General features: G+C 50.4%; 6 protein-coding genes across 6 annotated transcripts; 4 read left to right on the plus strand and 2 right to left on the minus strand.

Annotated features, from left to right (window-relative positions):
* Positions 1-568: 568 nt before the first annotated feature.
* Positions 569-1,187, plus strand: M438DRAFT_341188 (uncharacterized protein). The gene has a single exon (XM_029904452.1). The coding sequence runs from the start codon at positions 837-839 to the stop codon at positions 1,107-1,109; it is 273 nt and encodes a 90-aa protein (XP_029765602.1). The 5' UTR covers positions 569-836; the 3' UTR covers positions 1,110-1,187.
* A 1,077-nt stretch (positions 1,188-2,264) lies between these two features.
* M438DRAFT_341189 (uncharacterized protein) lies at positions 2,265-3,330 on the plus strand. Its single transcript, XM_029904453.1, has 2 exons — positions 2,265-2,807; positions 3,005-3,330. The coding sequence occupies exons 1-2, from the start codon at positions 2,298-2,300 to the stop codon at positions 3,107-3,109; spliced, it is 615 nt and encodes a 204-aa protein (XP_029765603.1). The 5' UTR covers positions 2,265-2,297; the 3' UTR covers positions 3,110-3,330.
* A 610-nt stretch (positions 3,331-3,940) lies between these two features.
* On the plus strand, positions 3,941-5,038 carry M438DRAFT_263015 (uncharacterized protein; the record flags this gene model as incomplete). The annotated part of the gene is made up of 2 exons (XM_029899856.1): positions 3,941-4,430; positions 4,539-5,038. The coding sequence occupies 2 exons, from the start codon at positions 3,941-3,943 to the stop codon at positions 5,036-5,038; spliced, it is 990 nt and encodes a 329-aa protein (XP_029765604.1).
* An 838-nt stretch (positions 5,039-5,876) lies between these two features.
* Positions 5,877-6,500, minus strand: M438DRAFT_6249 (uncharacterized protein). Its single transcript, XM_029910213.1, has one exon. It carries the CDS (start codon positions 6,336-6,338, stop codon positions 5,985-5,987), a length of 354 nt encoding a protein of 117 aa, XP_029765605.1. The 5' UTR covers positions 6,339-6,500; the 3' UTR covers positions 5,877-5,984.
* A 408-nt stretch (positions 6,501-6,908) lies between these two features.
* M438DRAFT_370578 (putative ABC transporter) lies at positions 6,909-8,871 on the minus strand (the record flags this gene model as incomplete). The annotated part of the gene is made up of 3 exons (XM_029908198.1): positions 6,909-8,132; positions 8,185-8,656; positions 8,708-8,871. 3 exons carry the CDS (start codon positions 8,869-8,871, stop codon positions 6,909-6,911), a joined length of 1,860 nt encoding a protein of 619 aa, XP_029765606.1.
* Positions 8,872-11,875: 3,004 nt separating this feature from the next.
* Positions 11,876-13,961, plus strand: M438DRAFT_262596 (PLP-dependent transferase; the record flags this gene model as incomplete). Its single annotated transcript, XM_029899830.1, has 2 exons — positions 11,876-12,076; positions 12,135-13,961. The coding sequence occupies 2 exons, from the start codon at positions 11,876-11,878 to the stop codon at positions 13,959-13,961; spliced, it is 2,028 nt and encodes a 675-aa protein (XP_029765607.1).
* Between the last annotated feature and the right edge of the window lie 1,037 nt (positions 13,962-14,998).

Below are 14,998 nucleotides of genomic sequence, written 5' to 3' on the forward strand. Positions count from 1 at the left end.
GGATACGATGACTTACCGGTACTGGATAGCCTATGCAAAGCTTGGGAAGCCGGAACAAAACGAGAGCCAAAAATCTCAGCAACAACAAGGCAAAAAAATGGTAACAGTTGATTTGCCAAAATGGAGGTTTCCCTTTTGATGGACAGCAGACGGGCAAAAAATGATCACGCCAGGGGTCGAACCTGGAATCTCTTGATTCGTAGTCAAGCGCCTTGCCATTGGGCCACGCAACCTATTGATGAGAGATTTTTCGGCAATATCGTATATAGTTCTCGAATTTCACAGATGAGCATCCGCGTAGGTCTGCACCATGAGCAACGGTCAACAAGCCATGCGGTACGAAGCTGCATGCAATGCTCGCTCAATGCCTGAGATATGCGTCGGCTTCGAGATGACAGCAGATTTCCCAGAGTGCTCCAAGCATGAGCATTGTCTGACCGGCCTGGCAGAGCATACCGTGGACTCTTCAGAACGATCATCAGGTAGCTCGAACCCGACCTTACGAGGGCCCCAGTCCATGTTTGAGCATTGCCAAATTTCACACACCCCGTGAGCGTTGTATCAATCGAGACGCAATTGCAGATGCGGATTCGACGGCTAATTTGTACTCTGACAGCGTGAGCATCACTTGCTCTTTGAGCAACCGCTTAGTGTCTCCTTCCTAACAGCCAATGCTTCACTTCAATATCAGTCCTGCTCTTGGAGAAACTACCAACCAATATTTCAATCTAGCGCGACGCTTTTGCTTCGCGATCTGCTCGCAAATTTCCGGGCACGATATCGGACCTACGAGGTAGCCCCGCTGTTGTCCGTATCGACGCCTTAGGTCAAGGCCTATGAGCAATTGGACGATTTCAGCGCAGCTGTGTTTGATTTGGTCCTTGACAAAGACACAAGATGGGAATGCGGCAGGATACACAGCGAGGACGTACTCCCCAGAGTTGTTGAGAAAGACCAAGCATGTTTTGTTGGAGTTTGGCAAATCAGTGTGGGTTGAGATGGCTGGACTGGGCCCCCAGCAAGCCAAGAGCTCGGGGCTCCAGCTTGTTCCCGGCACTCGGCGCCACGCTCTTCAATCCGAGTTTCGTGTTCCTGGATTGTCTCGATGATGAGGCTGGCCAGTCGCAGAACCAGCCCTCTTGTGACAAGGATGCATGCGAGGCAGGGAAGAAGAAAACATGCAAAGTCGAGCTCAGATGTCAACAGCACCTGTCATACCCCAGCATTATCACCAGATGAAGCATAACATAAATCTGGAGTGCTTCATACCCGAGATTCGGATAAGTGACAACGGCCGTTCTTGTTCAAAACCGGCCTCGAGAGATGAGACAAACAAACAAGTTCGTGCCGAGTTCATCCCCCCGGAGCAGACCTTCAGGGCGGATACCACGGCGCCGAGATAGGGCCGCTGGCGTTCTTGGTGTTTGCGGACCGTGACTTGCGAGACCACAAATCGCGCGCATTACGGCACCTTCAGTGCTGACCATGCTGTCAGTCGCATGCGATACGCATTACGGCCAATCGAAGAGCATAATAGGACGCGCAGCTTCGTGTTGTAGGTTCCTGTCAAGCCATTGACTAGTTAATTGGCAGAGCAAGCAAATTGGAAGCGTTGAAGCAGTTGATGATTGCAATTTTGCGCGGTGTGTATCAGCCAAGTCGATGGTCATAGCCTTGCCCGCATTCTGATGGAAAATGCGGAGTAGCACGGGTACTTGTGGTTGGACGAGCAACTCATACGGCGAAAGCTCTGTGATTGCTGACCACCATCGAAACAGAACTGCAAGCAGACGACATGTTGCCTGAAGGAGATGGCTCCTGTTGGGGAGCATCAAAAGCTGTCTCGTATGGTCGAGGCTCTTGTTCACGGTTTTGACGTTGATTCTTTGCCGAGATTTGGGTTTCCTTGTTGAGTAAGGCTGGCTTGCGCGATTAAAAGATGGCCAATCACGATGGCTCGAGTCAACCAGATGCTACCCGAAGAGGCAGATTTCTCCTCGTCGCAACGAAGAAGCGCAGCGTAACAGGGGTAGATGCACGGTTAACTCGGAAGGATGTCTGTGTTGTGCACGCATGACGGAGAGGCTTTTTCAGGTGGTTTAGAAGAGTGCGGGACGAGGCAAGGCCCCAAATCACCAAAGCTAATTTATGAGGAAACGACGGGGATCTTTGAGAAAAACAACCAACCTCCCGCCCACCACTTCGCTTCCTTTTTACTTCTCCGTCCCCTCCTTCCCCCATCAACCTCCCAATCGACCCGACGTCCAACTCGTCCATCGACCTCCAGGGAAATCACCATGAAGTTCTCCGCTGTCTTCGTCGGCGCTTTCGCCGCTCTTGCTGCCGCCCAGGGCTCTCAGATCAGCAGCGCTGTTTCGTCGGTTGCTTCTTCGGCCATCTCATCTGGCAGCTCTGCCGCTTCCAGCGCCGTCTCCAGCGCCACTGAGCGCTCTTCCAGCTCTGCCTCGGCCGGCAGCAGCGCCTCTTCTTCCGGCGCCTCTGCCACTTCCTCCAGCCAGTCCTCCGCTTCCAGCAGCGGCAGCGCCTCGGGTTCCATGACCACCACCTCGATCCACACCACCACCATCTTCTACCAGTACCCCAACACCTTCCACAAGCCCGTCTCCCCCACTCTTCTCGGCAGCACCGTCGTCACCTCCACCCAGGGCCAGACTTCTTCCTACTCTCTTCCTTCGGGCGCCTCTACCTTTGACGTTACCGTCAGCAACGTTACCACCACCTACACCTCTACCAACACCTTCCACGGCGCCGTCTCCAAGTCATGGCTCGTTACCACTTCCTACGAGGTACGTAATTTTGTGGTATCCGCATGTGGGCTATTGCGTTTGGTTCAATTCTTCTCAATTGCCGCTTTGGACGGGGTTTTCTTCGTCCTCAGAGAACCCTATCCCACGTGGCATGCGACAGGACTGGCATCAAGTGCAAACTCACTCACGCCGCACCAATTTTCCAATCCTCGAACCAAGCTAACTTTACTCTTCAGACTACCATGGGTCTCCCTACCTCCACCCAGTCTGAGGGCTCTGCTGCCAAGCTCGGTGTTGGTGCTTTCGGTGCTTTCGCTCTCGGTGCCGCTGCTCTCCTGTAAAAAGGTTGATGCAATAGCATATCGATGAGTTGAGAGACGACGTTAGAGGTCGATTGATGTTGGGATTAAATTTCTTATACACTTTTTTCGCAAGGCGTTACATCTTTTTTTATTCCTGGAGTGCATGATGGGGACGCCATTGATGCTTCACTGTAATTTACTCACTACCCGAGTGTCCCCTTTGAGAGGGATCTACGTCAAATCATGGGAATGGTCAAACACATCCAAATACTGTTAATAGGGAATGCAAAACAAACCTTCCCTTTCTTCATTACTTTACCTTTCCTCTTGCTTGTTGTACTTGACTTGTCATGTTCACTTGGACTTTGCGATAAGGCATGAGAAAACATGTGTGATGTGCTTTGAGGTGTCCTGTAAACCATCCATCTGTCCACACGACCGTGGAGAATATGTCTAGAGAGATGCTTTGGCGAAAGCTCTCACAGCCAGTATCGAGCAAAGCAGAGACTACTTGTTCTTCTTCCATGAAAACATCTAGAATGATAGCTGCAAATCGATTCAATCAATGTAGGAAGTCAATGCCAAGCTTTAGGGTGCTGAAGCCGGTCATCGGAGACATGAAGGGCGCAAGCACGATTAACGTGCTCGGTAAGCCAGATAACGTCAAGTTATATCTCACCCCGAACCTCAATTCCTTTTTACATCCTAGCTACAAGTATCAATCGAGTTCCTGAAGAACTCATCCTTCTGGAACCACCAACAACATTCTCTGTGATATATCGAACTCACATCTTGCCGAGCAACTCCATCAATATTGACCTAGCAGCTCGAACAACGGACCATACATCTCAATCCTATCAGAACCTCATCATGGCCAATCCAGGAGAATTCAAGCACCATGTCGTCCAACTAGATGGCCACATTGACCTTCCACCTCTCCGTTTCCCTCATACCTTCGAAAAACACCTCTCCACGTCCTCTTCTGAGCTTCCATCCCGCGTAGCCTCGGCTACAATCGCCATCGCAACCGCCACTTCATTCGTAAAAGCGAGTTTCACCCATGCACCCTCCCTCCAACTGATTTCCTGCTTGGGCGCTGGTTGTGACAGATTCGACCTCCACGCAGCCAAGGAGGCTGGCGTCACCGTGACCAATACGCCTGCTCAGAATACTAGTACTGTTGCTGAACATGCGTTGAGTTTGTACTTTGCGGTCAAGAGGAAGATTGTGGAGTTGGATGTGTTTACGAAGGAAGGAGAAAAGTGGAGTAAACAGGGGATGAGTGTGATGGAATTCAGGGGTGTGATGCCTCGTGTTTGTGAGGAGGAGACGGTGGGGATTATTGGATATGGTGCTTTGGGTATGTGTGTCCCCTTCTCCAATCTTCCTTCTCTTGACAAGTCTTGATGTATGAAGAGACGAGGTGGATGAACATGCTAGCATGGAACATACTAACATGACTTCTCAGGCAAACGCGTCGAGAAGATGTGCAAAGCCCTCGACATGACCGTCCTCATCGCCGAACGTAAAGGCAGCAGCACCACCCGTCCAGGTCGCACATCTTTCGAACAAGTCCTCCGCACAAGCACAACACTCTTCCTAACCTGCCCCCTCGACCCCAGCACCCACAACATGCTCTCCCATCACGAACTTACCCTCCTCTCACCAACCAGTATCCTCATCAACGTCGGTCGCGGCGGCATCGTCAACGAACTTGCTCTCGCCACTGCCCTCAAGAAAGGCAAACTTGGAGGTGCAGGTACAGATGTTTTCGAGCATGAACCAGCGACCAAAGAGAATTGTCCACTATTAGCTGGAGATGTGCCGAATTTGGTTTGTACGCCGCATTTAGCTTGGTTTTCTGACAGGACTGTGGTGGGGACTAAGGAGTGTGTGAGGGACACTATCGAGGCCTTTGTGAGGGGAGAGCCTGCTAATATTGTTGTGGATGGAAGGAGAGGGCAGTAGAATGCCCAGTAGAATGCCAACCAGAACGATAGAAGAATGATGAGGAAGTCACAGAATTTGAAGCCTACACTTGGATACGATAGAGCCTTGCTTGGAAGATTGTCAGAGAAGTATTTCTCTTGCTTGAATTTTACTCAGCGAGACCAAGCTTAGTGATCGCACCTACCTCACCTACCGGCCTCACGAAATTGGCTATACCGGATCTCGCAGCAACTCTAATCAACACCCGGGAACAAAAGGAGAAACAAAAACGAACATATTCAAAAGACATCATCTCCACGACTGCCGAACTTTCACATGCTCAAAAGCCAGGGTGCTACAACTTACCATCGCGACCAGAGAAAATACAATCAATGCAATATCCCTCCTGCATCTCATCGACACTAAGGACGGAAAGTTACTGCTGACCGCATTTGCCCATACATGATCCTATCGATTACTGTTCCCATGGTCCATGAACTAGGCACCAGTCTTGAGCAGGAGAACTAAATTGTTAATCACGGCTTCTTACCTACCAATTCATATATGCAGCAACCCCAGCGATGCAAAAATTCCCAACAGCATTGATGCGAAACGCCAAAGTGCCAGCGTTTGTGTAGAACGTGAATGCCGATTGTTTGTGCTCTGCTCGACGGGTATGTTGCTGGCATTCGTACAAGATATCTCGATAGCTGGGTCGATTGCCAGAGCCAGTAATTGAGGCAGAACACAAGAAAGAGGAAAGCGACATCTTTTCTGCAAAACACAAGACAGCAGAGAAGAATACGGGTCACGACATCAGTGAAGACAACGCATATGCCGAGAACAATCTCCAAACCAATATCTCTTCAGATACTAGTATGCATTCACACTCGGAAGAAAAGCACGATGAGAAAATCCTCACGGAAAAGCGAATTCTTATCGATCATGAGCGGGATCAATAACTTCATATACCAACAACGCCTCCTCAGCCCCTCAAACCAAACCAAATCATTCCCACTCCATCCTCAAAAAGGCAAAAGCATCTCAAGTGACACAGGATGCATGCAGCAGAAAATATGCAGCCGCCAAATTTCCAGCCGCTGACATTGGCGCTCATATGCATTAGAGGAGTGGCTGCATATGTCACACGTTGCACAGTTGAAACCGTACGCACATTATCGCATAAGCCATAGACATAATCAACCGGTTCCTTTTGTAAACGGCAATTTTTCTCGGATGCAAGGATTGAAGCAAGGTACGAGGTGAAAAAAGGTAAGGTACAAAGGATGAAGTAGTTTTTTTCCCTTTCTGTGGAGTCGGGCGTTGGGCGTAGATGCATAGATTTGCGTTTGAGGAGGGTTTTCTTGGGTGCAGGACGAGGTACTTGTCACTGTGATACAAAACTCTATGTGCAGATGAGGGAGGAAGCAGAAAAACAGCAAGGGTGGAAATGAGCTGAGGTCTGAAAGCTGCAAAAGCATATCATCCCATTGAGAACACCACATGAACGAAAACATCACTGCAGACGTGTAAACAAAGTTGTGGAGATGTGATTGTTCTTTTTTTCCTTTGCGTGCGATTTGTATGAACGGCTATTCTGTAGTTCTGTGTTGTGTTGTTATGCATCGATCATTAATGAAGGGAAAAGAAAAAACACCGAAATCCTTTCCTGCACTCTTTCAACGAGTGATTTGCTGCTTTCTCCAGAAAAAGAGAAGACAGACATGCGATACAATTTCGAAATGAGAAACCAAAAAGAAAACAAAAAACGCAAAAGGGGTAGTAGACATGCGCCGAAAAACACCTGCCCAAAGAAACGCCAAAGAGAAAATTGATAGAAACAAGAGAGAGTCGTCATGAACAAAACAGCCAAAATTGCTTTTGCTGTTTCAAAGTCGAGCGTAGATACTCAAGTGCGGCGAACATACAGCACAAACCAGCCAAGTGCTCTGTACACCAAGATGATGGCAAGCAAGATACCGATGTACTCGCCAGTTCTGCCAGTCTTGTAGCCATAGGTATCTAGCAAGCCAGTACCAGGAATGAGTCCTTGGGCGTTCAGCTTCTCGTCCTTGTACGCGCAGTTCCACTTGCCATCGACCTTGGGGCAGGTGTAAGTTCTGTCTGCAAACTCGTTGACCATCATGCCCTCGAAGACATAGCTCTGGTAGTCGATGTAGTGAAAGACGTAGCGCCAGAAGGGGTTTAGGTCGGCGGGACGGACCATGAAACCCATGGTGCACATCCAGAGACCGTTGGCGAAGGCGGTGGCGGCAAGAGCGACGACGAAGATGGGAACGACACTGGTGATGAAGACGACAAGAGACTCGGCAGCGATCAAGTCAAGGAAGAGCCACATGACCCAAGTCCAGAAGCCTCCTGCCGTGCCACGGAAGTTGCTGAGCCAGTAGACGACGACACTGAAGAGGACAGTGATGATGAAGAGATAAGGCAGACCAGTCAAGAAGTTGGAGACGAGGAAGGAAGTAGGACCGTAAAGACCATTGGCACGTTCCTTCATGAAGATGGCGCGGTCCTCGAGGTAAGCAGGGATGTAGGCGACAGCCATGAAAGACATGAAAGCACCTCCGAAAAAGATGGCGTTGGTGAAGGCTTGGAGGTTGTCTTGCGAGGCATCAAGACGCAGCCAGACAGTGCCCATCATGACAGCCAGACCCATGTACATGGCAATACGAATGCCATAAGCGATGATATCACGGTATGACTTGATGAAGTTGCGATGGATAAGCGCAATCACGATAGCGAACCAGTGAGCGCCGATCTGTTCGTTGCTGTTGGTCTCCTGAGGTGAGGGGTCGCCGTGGGAGATCTCACGGGCAATGTGGTTCATCTTCTCAGCGTGAAGGCCGGAGCGTTGCCATGTACCAGTGACCATTTCGAGTTGGTTGATGACTTCACCTCTGTTCCTGGCGAAATCGGTGTTGACAAAGTCGATGATGAATTCGGCGGGGTTCATGTAAAGAGGAATAGGAAAGCCGCATGAGTCGAAGAAGGATTGGACATCCTTGACGGGTCCGCTGTATGCTGTGTTGCCGTGCGAGAGGAGGAGAAGCTTGTCGAACATGGCGAAGGTTGAGGTGGAAGGCTGATGGATACTTGAGACGACCATCAACTGTGCATATGTTAACGTCCGCTGAAAAGAGTGCATCATTGACGATGCTTACGTTGTGTTTCTTAGCCACATCCTTGACGAAAGAGATAACCTCGAAAGCAGCGGCCGAGTCGAGACCAGAAGTGGGCTCATCGAGGAAGAGGATCTTGGGGCTAGTGATGAGCTGAGCAGCGACACTGACACGGCGCTTCTGACCACCGGAGATACCCTTTCTTATAGGTGTACCGACCAATGTGTTAGCTTGACCGTTGAGTCCGAAAGAGTTGACGAGTGCCTCGACGCGGGCGATACGCTCACTGGCGCTGATGGTGTTGGGCAATGACAGACGGGCAGCAAACATCAATGTCTCTCTGACTGTTAGTGAGCCGACGAGAGCATCCTCTTGCTCGACGTAGCAGCTGATCTTGCGCATAGTCTCTGCTTCGGCCGGACGGCCGTTGAGGAAGACATCAGACTGGGCGTAAGCACCTTTGGCAGGAACACGGTTGGCCAGGACATTGAGAAGTGTTGATTTGCCAGAGCCACTGAAGATACATTAGCGAATAGAAGACGAGAAAAGACAGTGGTAGACAAACGAAGGACCCATGATGGCCATCAGCTCTCCGGCATAGACAATACCACTGACATTGTTGAGAATGGGCTTGTCCTCGTGAGTTTGACGGTCCTTGACTGTGACTGAGACACCTCTCCAGAGAAAGCTGCGGATGTTGTGGTTGGTGAGCTGGGCATAATCGCCCATCATCTTCTCGACGTCGGACATGGTCGTGGACCTTGACGCGAACATGAAAGATGTGAGTTGACAATAAGGTGCACAATGATTATTTGAAAGCCCAAGATACGTCTGCAACTTCAGCCAAGAGATGACCCTGACGACCGAATGGAGTATTGGGGTGGGGCTGGGTGACGGCGGTTGATGAACACGGCGAGCTTGAGGTCTCGACTTATTTCTAGATGGAAGGTGATGTCGAAAAGCAAAAGTGGCAGTTGGAAAGAACGAGTGGAAGGAGTCTCAGACACAAAAGAAGGAAAAGAATGGGCCTCGCAGTCTACAAATGAAGGGAGTGGGCAGGATGGGCAGCCTTTCCCATTTCGCTTGTTGAGTACGTGAAGGCTGGCTGCAGGAATCGAGCAAACACAGACGGCCACTACGACTGCACAAGGAAATGGAGAGGCAAACAGCATGCAACCGAGAGTCGTCGACTCAGAAGCCATGGAAGGGCGACTATCGAATCACAAGCTGGCGCTGGCTCCTAGCTTACTTTTCCATAGTCGATCCCAAGTGGCTGAGGGCAATTTCAGACGCATCCCAAAAGCCCGGTCACCACGCGATTGACCTTTGTGCATGAAGTCGGATGTATCAGATATCTTTTGGCTTGAGGAGAAGAAGACGTCGCGGTGTGCCCCTGCAGGCTGTAGACAGCAAGCTAATGCAACTAGACTTAGCTTCCCCGTACTACGCGAGCACTTCAGCCAATCCGTCAAGACGCGCGGGCCGTAGTGACGTGCTTTCAGAATGGCGAAAGCATCGCGACTTAATAAATCTCCATCGAAGCCACAATATCCAATCATTTGAAATCTGATCTAGGGCTGTCGACACGGGCAATCTTGAGGATCTGGTCAATTTCATTTGACCTGGTCTGCAGGATCTGATGGACGCCTCGAGGATCTTCCGCGAACCTGTCAGCGGTCCGGTTCCGACGAGGATCACAGCTGTCTCCTCTATCCATGACAACGTCGTCCTGAAACACAACGAATCTCATTGCGACAGGTCGTCATCGTCTGAGCGTTTGAACGAGAAAACCGCTGCTATCGGCGCACGAGGTATGCTATCGTTGGCCACGAGACGATCCACCAGCTCCCACGGTAGCACCTTCCTCACGGTTGGTTGCTCGAGCTTCTCTCCTTTGTAAACCCTGACATCTCCACCTCTTGAGTCCTGATCACTAGACGCCGTTACTGCTCGTCTAAACAATTGACCGTCTCTGTCCTTAGACCGGATGCCTGCATCTCGCAAGACGCTGCTGTCCGGAACTGACTGGTCGAGCGCTACAGCACAGACTGCGGCTATCCTTTTTGCCAGCGACGCGCGCGCTCAGCAGCCATCCTTCTTTTGCCTAGAAGCCTTCCTTCCTTGCAAGCCCTTGAACCCTAACTCGCGAGAGATTGGAGGTCATAGCGACGTTTTAGGATCTCATATACGAGGTGCTCGGTACTTGCGGGGAGCCAGGTAGTCGCCATGGCGGTGGTCGTGGCTTCAGCCATGGCGACCGGATGGCTGCTGGAAGTTCGTGGAAGGGCGTTCGGGCGTCTGTATCAGGATGTGCCGACATTGCGGAACGATCTGAGATGGATGAGCTCTGTCGTCGCCGTCTCGGATGGAGTACGGCTTCATCCTACACACGGAACTTGGTATGAAATCTGATCGGTGGACGTGATGAAGTGCTCGGGAAAGTTGTGACACCTTGCGGCTTCTCTCAAGCGAGCAAAAACGGGTACCGTCGTAACGCTGTCGTGAAACAATGAAGTCTTACCAGCCTCTCATCATGGTTCAACTTTCCCCGCAATCAGCGCCGAGACACGATGGCTACGTGGAGAAGAATTCTTTGCGAGTTACACAGCGGACACCTGACATAGTCGGATAGCTGCTGGCCCTTTGACCCACATGTTGCGTTGCAAGGAGATGCCGAGTGGATGAAGACACGACTTGACGTGAGGTCTGCGGAGGATTTTTAGGCTTCATACCGTCTGCTGTCCGTCGGGCCGCCCGCGTCGTCCCTGGTTCCCGCTCGTCACAACGCTTGTGGGATAGCCCAAAAGTTTGTGTCATTCAATCTGCCATCGCCTTCCTGAGTCGTGGACGGCGCCAGGGATGATGGCGTATGAGAAGTTTTCTTCCTTCTGCCTGCAGCCTCTGTGTCTGTGCTGCGATGGGCTGGAAACGTGAACCCGGATTGCGGATTCCTGCTGCGCGCCCAGCAGATCATCCGTCTCGCGATGCCTTGCAAGCTCCACTTTCACCACTCTGTCGCATTACCACCACCCAGGATACGCCTGCATTCTGGAAAGGAAAGGGGATCTCAAGAGAGTTGACGTGCATCCCCGGCAGTGGACAGAGCGCAGACTTGTCCGGAAAAGACCCAACATCGCGTAGAGGGTTGATTGGCGATCAACGCATCCTCAGTCCAAAATAAATACGCGAGCCGTTGATTCGTCAAACATCCATAACCTCTAGCTTGAACTTGGCCTGTGAGTTGACCGTTGACAGGTTGACGGGCTCCTACCGCTTTGACAGCCTTCAGGTTCTGGCTACCTGCGCAGAGTGGCTACTGAGACCATGTGTTTTGGCCTAACAAATGTATCATTTTGCTGCAGATCGGACGCCATGGCATCTGCACCCAGTACCCGGGAGCAATCATTCTCCCTCCTCTGCAGAAAGATATCTATATACGTCACGTTGCTCCGTTACCCTTTTGCCCTTTGCCTCTTCCTTCTCTTTCATCTTCTTTCGTTTGGTATGGTACTATTGCTTCCTTTCTCAAAAGTCTAGTCTTTCTCTTTGCACCCCTCAGACCTACCTGCCTCACCGCCAGTCGGATACGATTTCCAACTTTTTGATTATCTCGTTGCCCTCCTCCCCCTTCTCCCAGAAATAGGGAAACCGTTTTACGATTCAGATTGCCGGGCGATCCTGTTTTGAGCCTTGTACAACGGGCAAGACCCAGTGCTGGAACACATAAGACATCATGTCAAGGACATCCTCAGTATCAGATGGCGACATGTCGTCCTTCAGCGGTCACGACGATTACGATTACGAAACCGATTGCACGACACCCGCTCCATCATGTTCTGGAGAACACATGGAGAACGAAGAAGTTGAGACTTTCAGAGATCGAGAGTACCCTCAACTCGCAGGCAAAATCTATCTTGATCATGGAGGATCAACAGTAAGCTTACATCACATGCACATTACTTTGCTTGGACAAAACATCTAACCAATCCCAGCTCTATGCCAAGTCAATGGTCGAGGCCTTTTCGAAGGATTTAATAACCAATCTATATGGCAACCCTCACTCAGATTCAACACCTTCTGCTATTGCTGGTCACCGGATAGACGCCATCCGCGAAAAGGCACTGCGCTTCTTCAAGGCCGATCCCGAAGAGTGGGATTTGGTCTTTGTCGCCAACGCTACTGCCGCCATCAAGCTTACGATTGAATGTATCAAAGACCATGCCGCTTCGACACATAAGCAACTCTGGTATGGCTACCACCGTGATGCTCACACAAGTCTCGTCGGCATTCGCGAGCTCACACCTACGAGTCGTTGCTTTGGCAGCGATGAAGAGGTAGAGAAGTGGATTGAGTGCGGTGGTGCTGGTGGCCCATTGCCTCGCCAATTGGGTCTTTTTGCCTACCCCGGCCAGTCAAACATGACCGGACGTCGTCTCCCCCTCAGCTGGCCCGGCATGATCAGAGAAAAGATTCTTCGAGCCAACACCTACACACTACTTGACGCTGCGGCTCTCGCCAGCACAGCACAATTGGACCTCAGCAACACAAGCGAAAGTCCCGACTTCGTGGCCCTCAGCTTCTACAAGATCTTCGGCTTCCCTAACATTGGAGCCTTGCTTGTGCAGAAGTCTTCAGCCCATGTCCTCGCAAATCGCAAGTACTTTGGCGGTGGCACAGTCGATATGGTAGTGACTCTCAATGATACCTGGCACGCTCGCAAGACTGCCACGGTTCACGATGCACTGGAAGATGGCACTCTACCTTTCCACTCAATTTTCGCCCTCGACCACGCCATGGACGTTCACGAACGCCTGTATGGCCCTGAACCCATGAAATTCATTTCCCGCCATACAGCCCAACTCTCCAAAATCCTGCACGACAACTTACACAATCTCCGCCATCGCAATGGCAAATCCGTCATTCGCATCTACAAAGAACCCAGCACTGTCTACGGTGACAGCAAAACCCAAGGCGCCACCGTCGCGTTCAACGTCCTCACATCTTCCGGCTCCCTCATTGGCTACACCGAAGTCGAAAAAGCCGCGAACGATGTGGGTATTTACATCCGCAGCGGCTCCCTCTGCAACCCAGGCGGTATGGCAACCTATCTCTCCTGGACACCTTCAGAAATGCGCGAAGCCTTTTCCTCTGGCCATCGCTGCAGCAAACCTACTGAAATCTACCACGGCAAAGCTACAGGTGTTGTCAGAGTATCGCTCGGCGGCATGAGTACTGCTTCTGATATCAGGGCTCTCATGTGTTTCTTGAGGGAGAAGTATGTGGATGTTACTCCACCGTCACCCGCGAGGAATATTTCCAAGCAACCGCTTTCTGCGCAGCGGGCTTCTTTCATCAAGATCCAGATTCCTGAAGAGAGCACTGCTGTGGCTGCTACGACGAAAGCAGTTGCTGCAAGGGCACCTATGATTGCTCCTCCCTCGAGACCTCCTCCTGCTATTCGAAACCGTCTGCGCAAATCATTCGATTTCAGCACCGGCTCCCCTGGCAGTTCTGTGACTTCCATCTCCAGTGCCGGTCTTCCTCGCTCTCAATCTTCCAATCTCATCGGCTTGAAGTCCAAGCCTGCTCTCAGTAGACGTACTTCCCTGCTCGGTCACTCGATAAAGCCAACTGCACCGGGCCGATGGGATAACTTTTGGAGAGAGGAGACGAATGCACTTGTCGCCGCTGGAGCTGTAGAAGTCGAGGTTCCTGACATCAAGAAGAAGGAAAAAGAACCGCAGAAAGAACAGCATAAGGAAAAGGAAAGAGGAGGATTCAGAAAGGTAGCAAGGGCATTGACGATGTCGAGACGGTGATTTTGATGATTGTTGAGATGCACTTTTTCTTTTTGTGTTTTTAATGTTCACATTTCCTATCCTGTTTATGAAGGGGTTGGTGGGCAAGTGGATGTGGATGGATGGTCTGGGTATGAAACAGAACAGGACGAATGGTTTGGGTTTCCTTTTGGTTGGTTGTTTTGATCTTGCTCCTTTTACACTCTCTATATTCTTATGTTTTTTTTTTCTTTAGCTATTTGTTTTATGCAGCGGAATTGTCTATTATATACCAAGATTGTTTTCTTTTATATCCGTACACAGCGATGACTTGTCATTCAGGAGACTCTTTTGACTACGAGGATACCTGAACATCAAAATTCAACATCATCCATCTTTTCTTCTGCCTTTAATCTCGTGACTCCATCTCTCTCCCTTCCTCCACGTTTCTGCCAATTGTACGTGCCTCCCTCCCGACTATTTGTCACTGACGTTGGATGCCCAATCTATCCCAATCTATCTGCTCCCAATCTATTCCACTCCCAACCTTTCCAAATCACCCGCCCTTCCAAACCAGGTAGCCGGGCTTCTCATACCAACACCACCCTCCTCCATTCCAAATCCCTCAGCCTTGTAGAGATAAAACCACGCACTGCAGCTTTGCATGAACCACTATGTCACAGGGGGGGCATGATACGATATCAAGCCCTATGGAAACAGATGATCCAGGGGGTGGAAACGCACGAGCTGAGCAAAAAAAGCCTTACATATACCAACACGTATGTGATAGATGAAGTCCAAAAAAAAAAACGTCTATACATAAGTGTCAAGCACCGAGCACATTCTACTTTCAATGTACCAACCTTTTAGCAAAAAAGTAAGATATATTATCTCTTTACGGGCCCATTGGGATCGGACCCATTGGGAATTAGGGAATTAGTCAAAAGACAAAAGACGGCCTTACGGTCAGATAACATTGCATTGCATTGCATGCCATTTGATAAGGTCGAAAAGGAACAAACGCGTCCGAGAGAGAGAGGTGTCAGCTGGGAAGGGAAAGAAAAGAGCTAATAGGCGAT

The sequence above is a fragment of the Aureobasidium pullulans genome (genome assembly GCF_000721785.1).
Source record: "Aureobasidium pullulans EXF-150 unplaced genomic scaffold scaffold_1, whole genome shotgun sequence".
In the NCBI taxonomy this organism is placed as follows: Eukaryota; Fungi; Ascomycota; class Dothideomycetes; order Dothideales; family Saccotheciaceae; genus Aureobasidium; species Aureobasidium pullulans.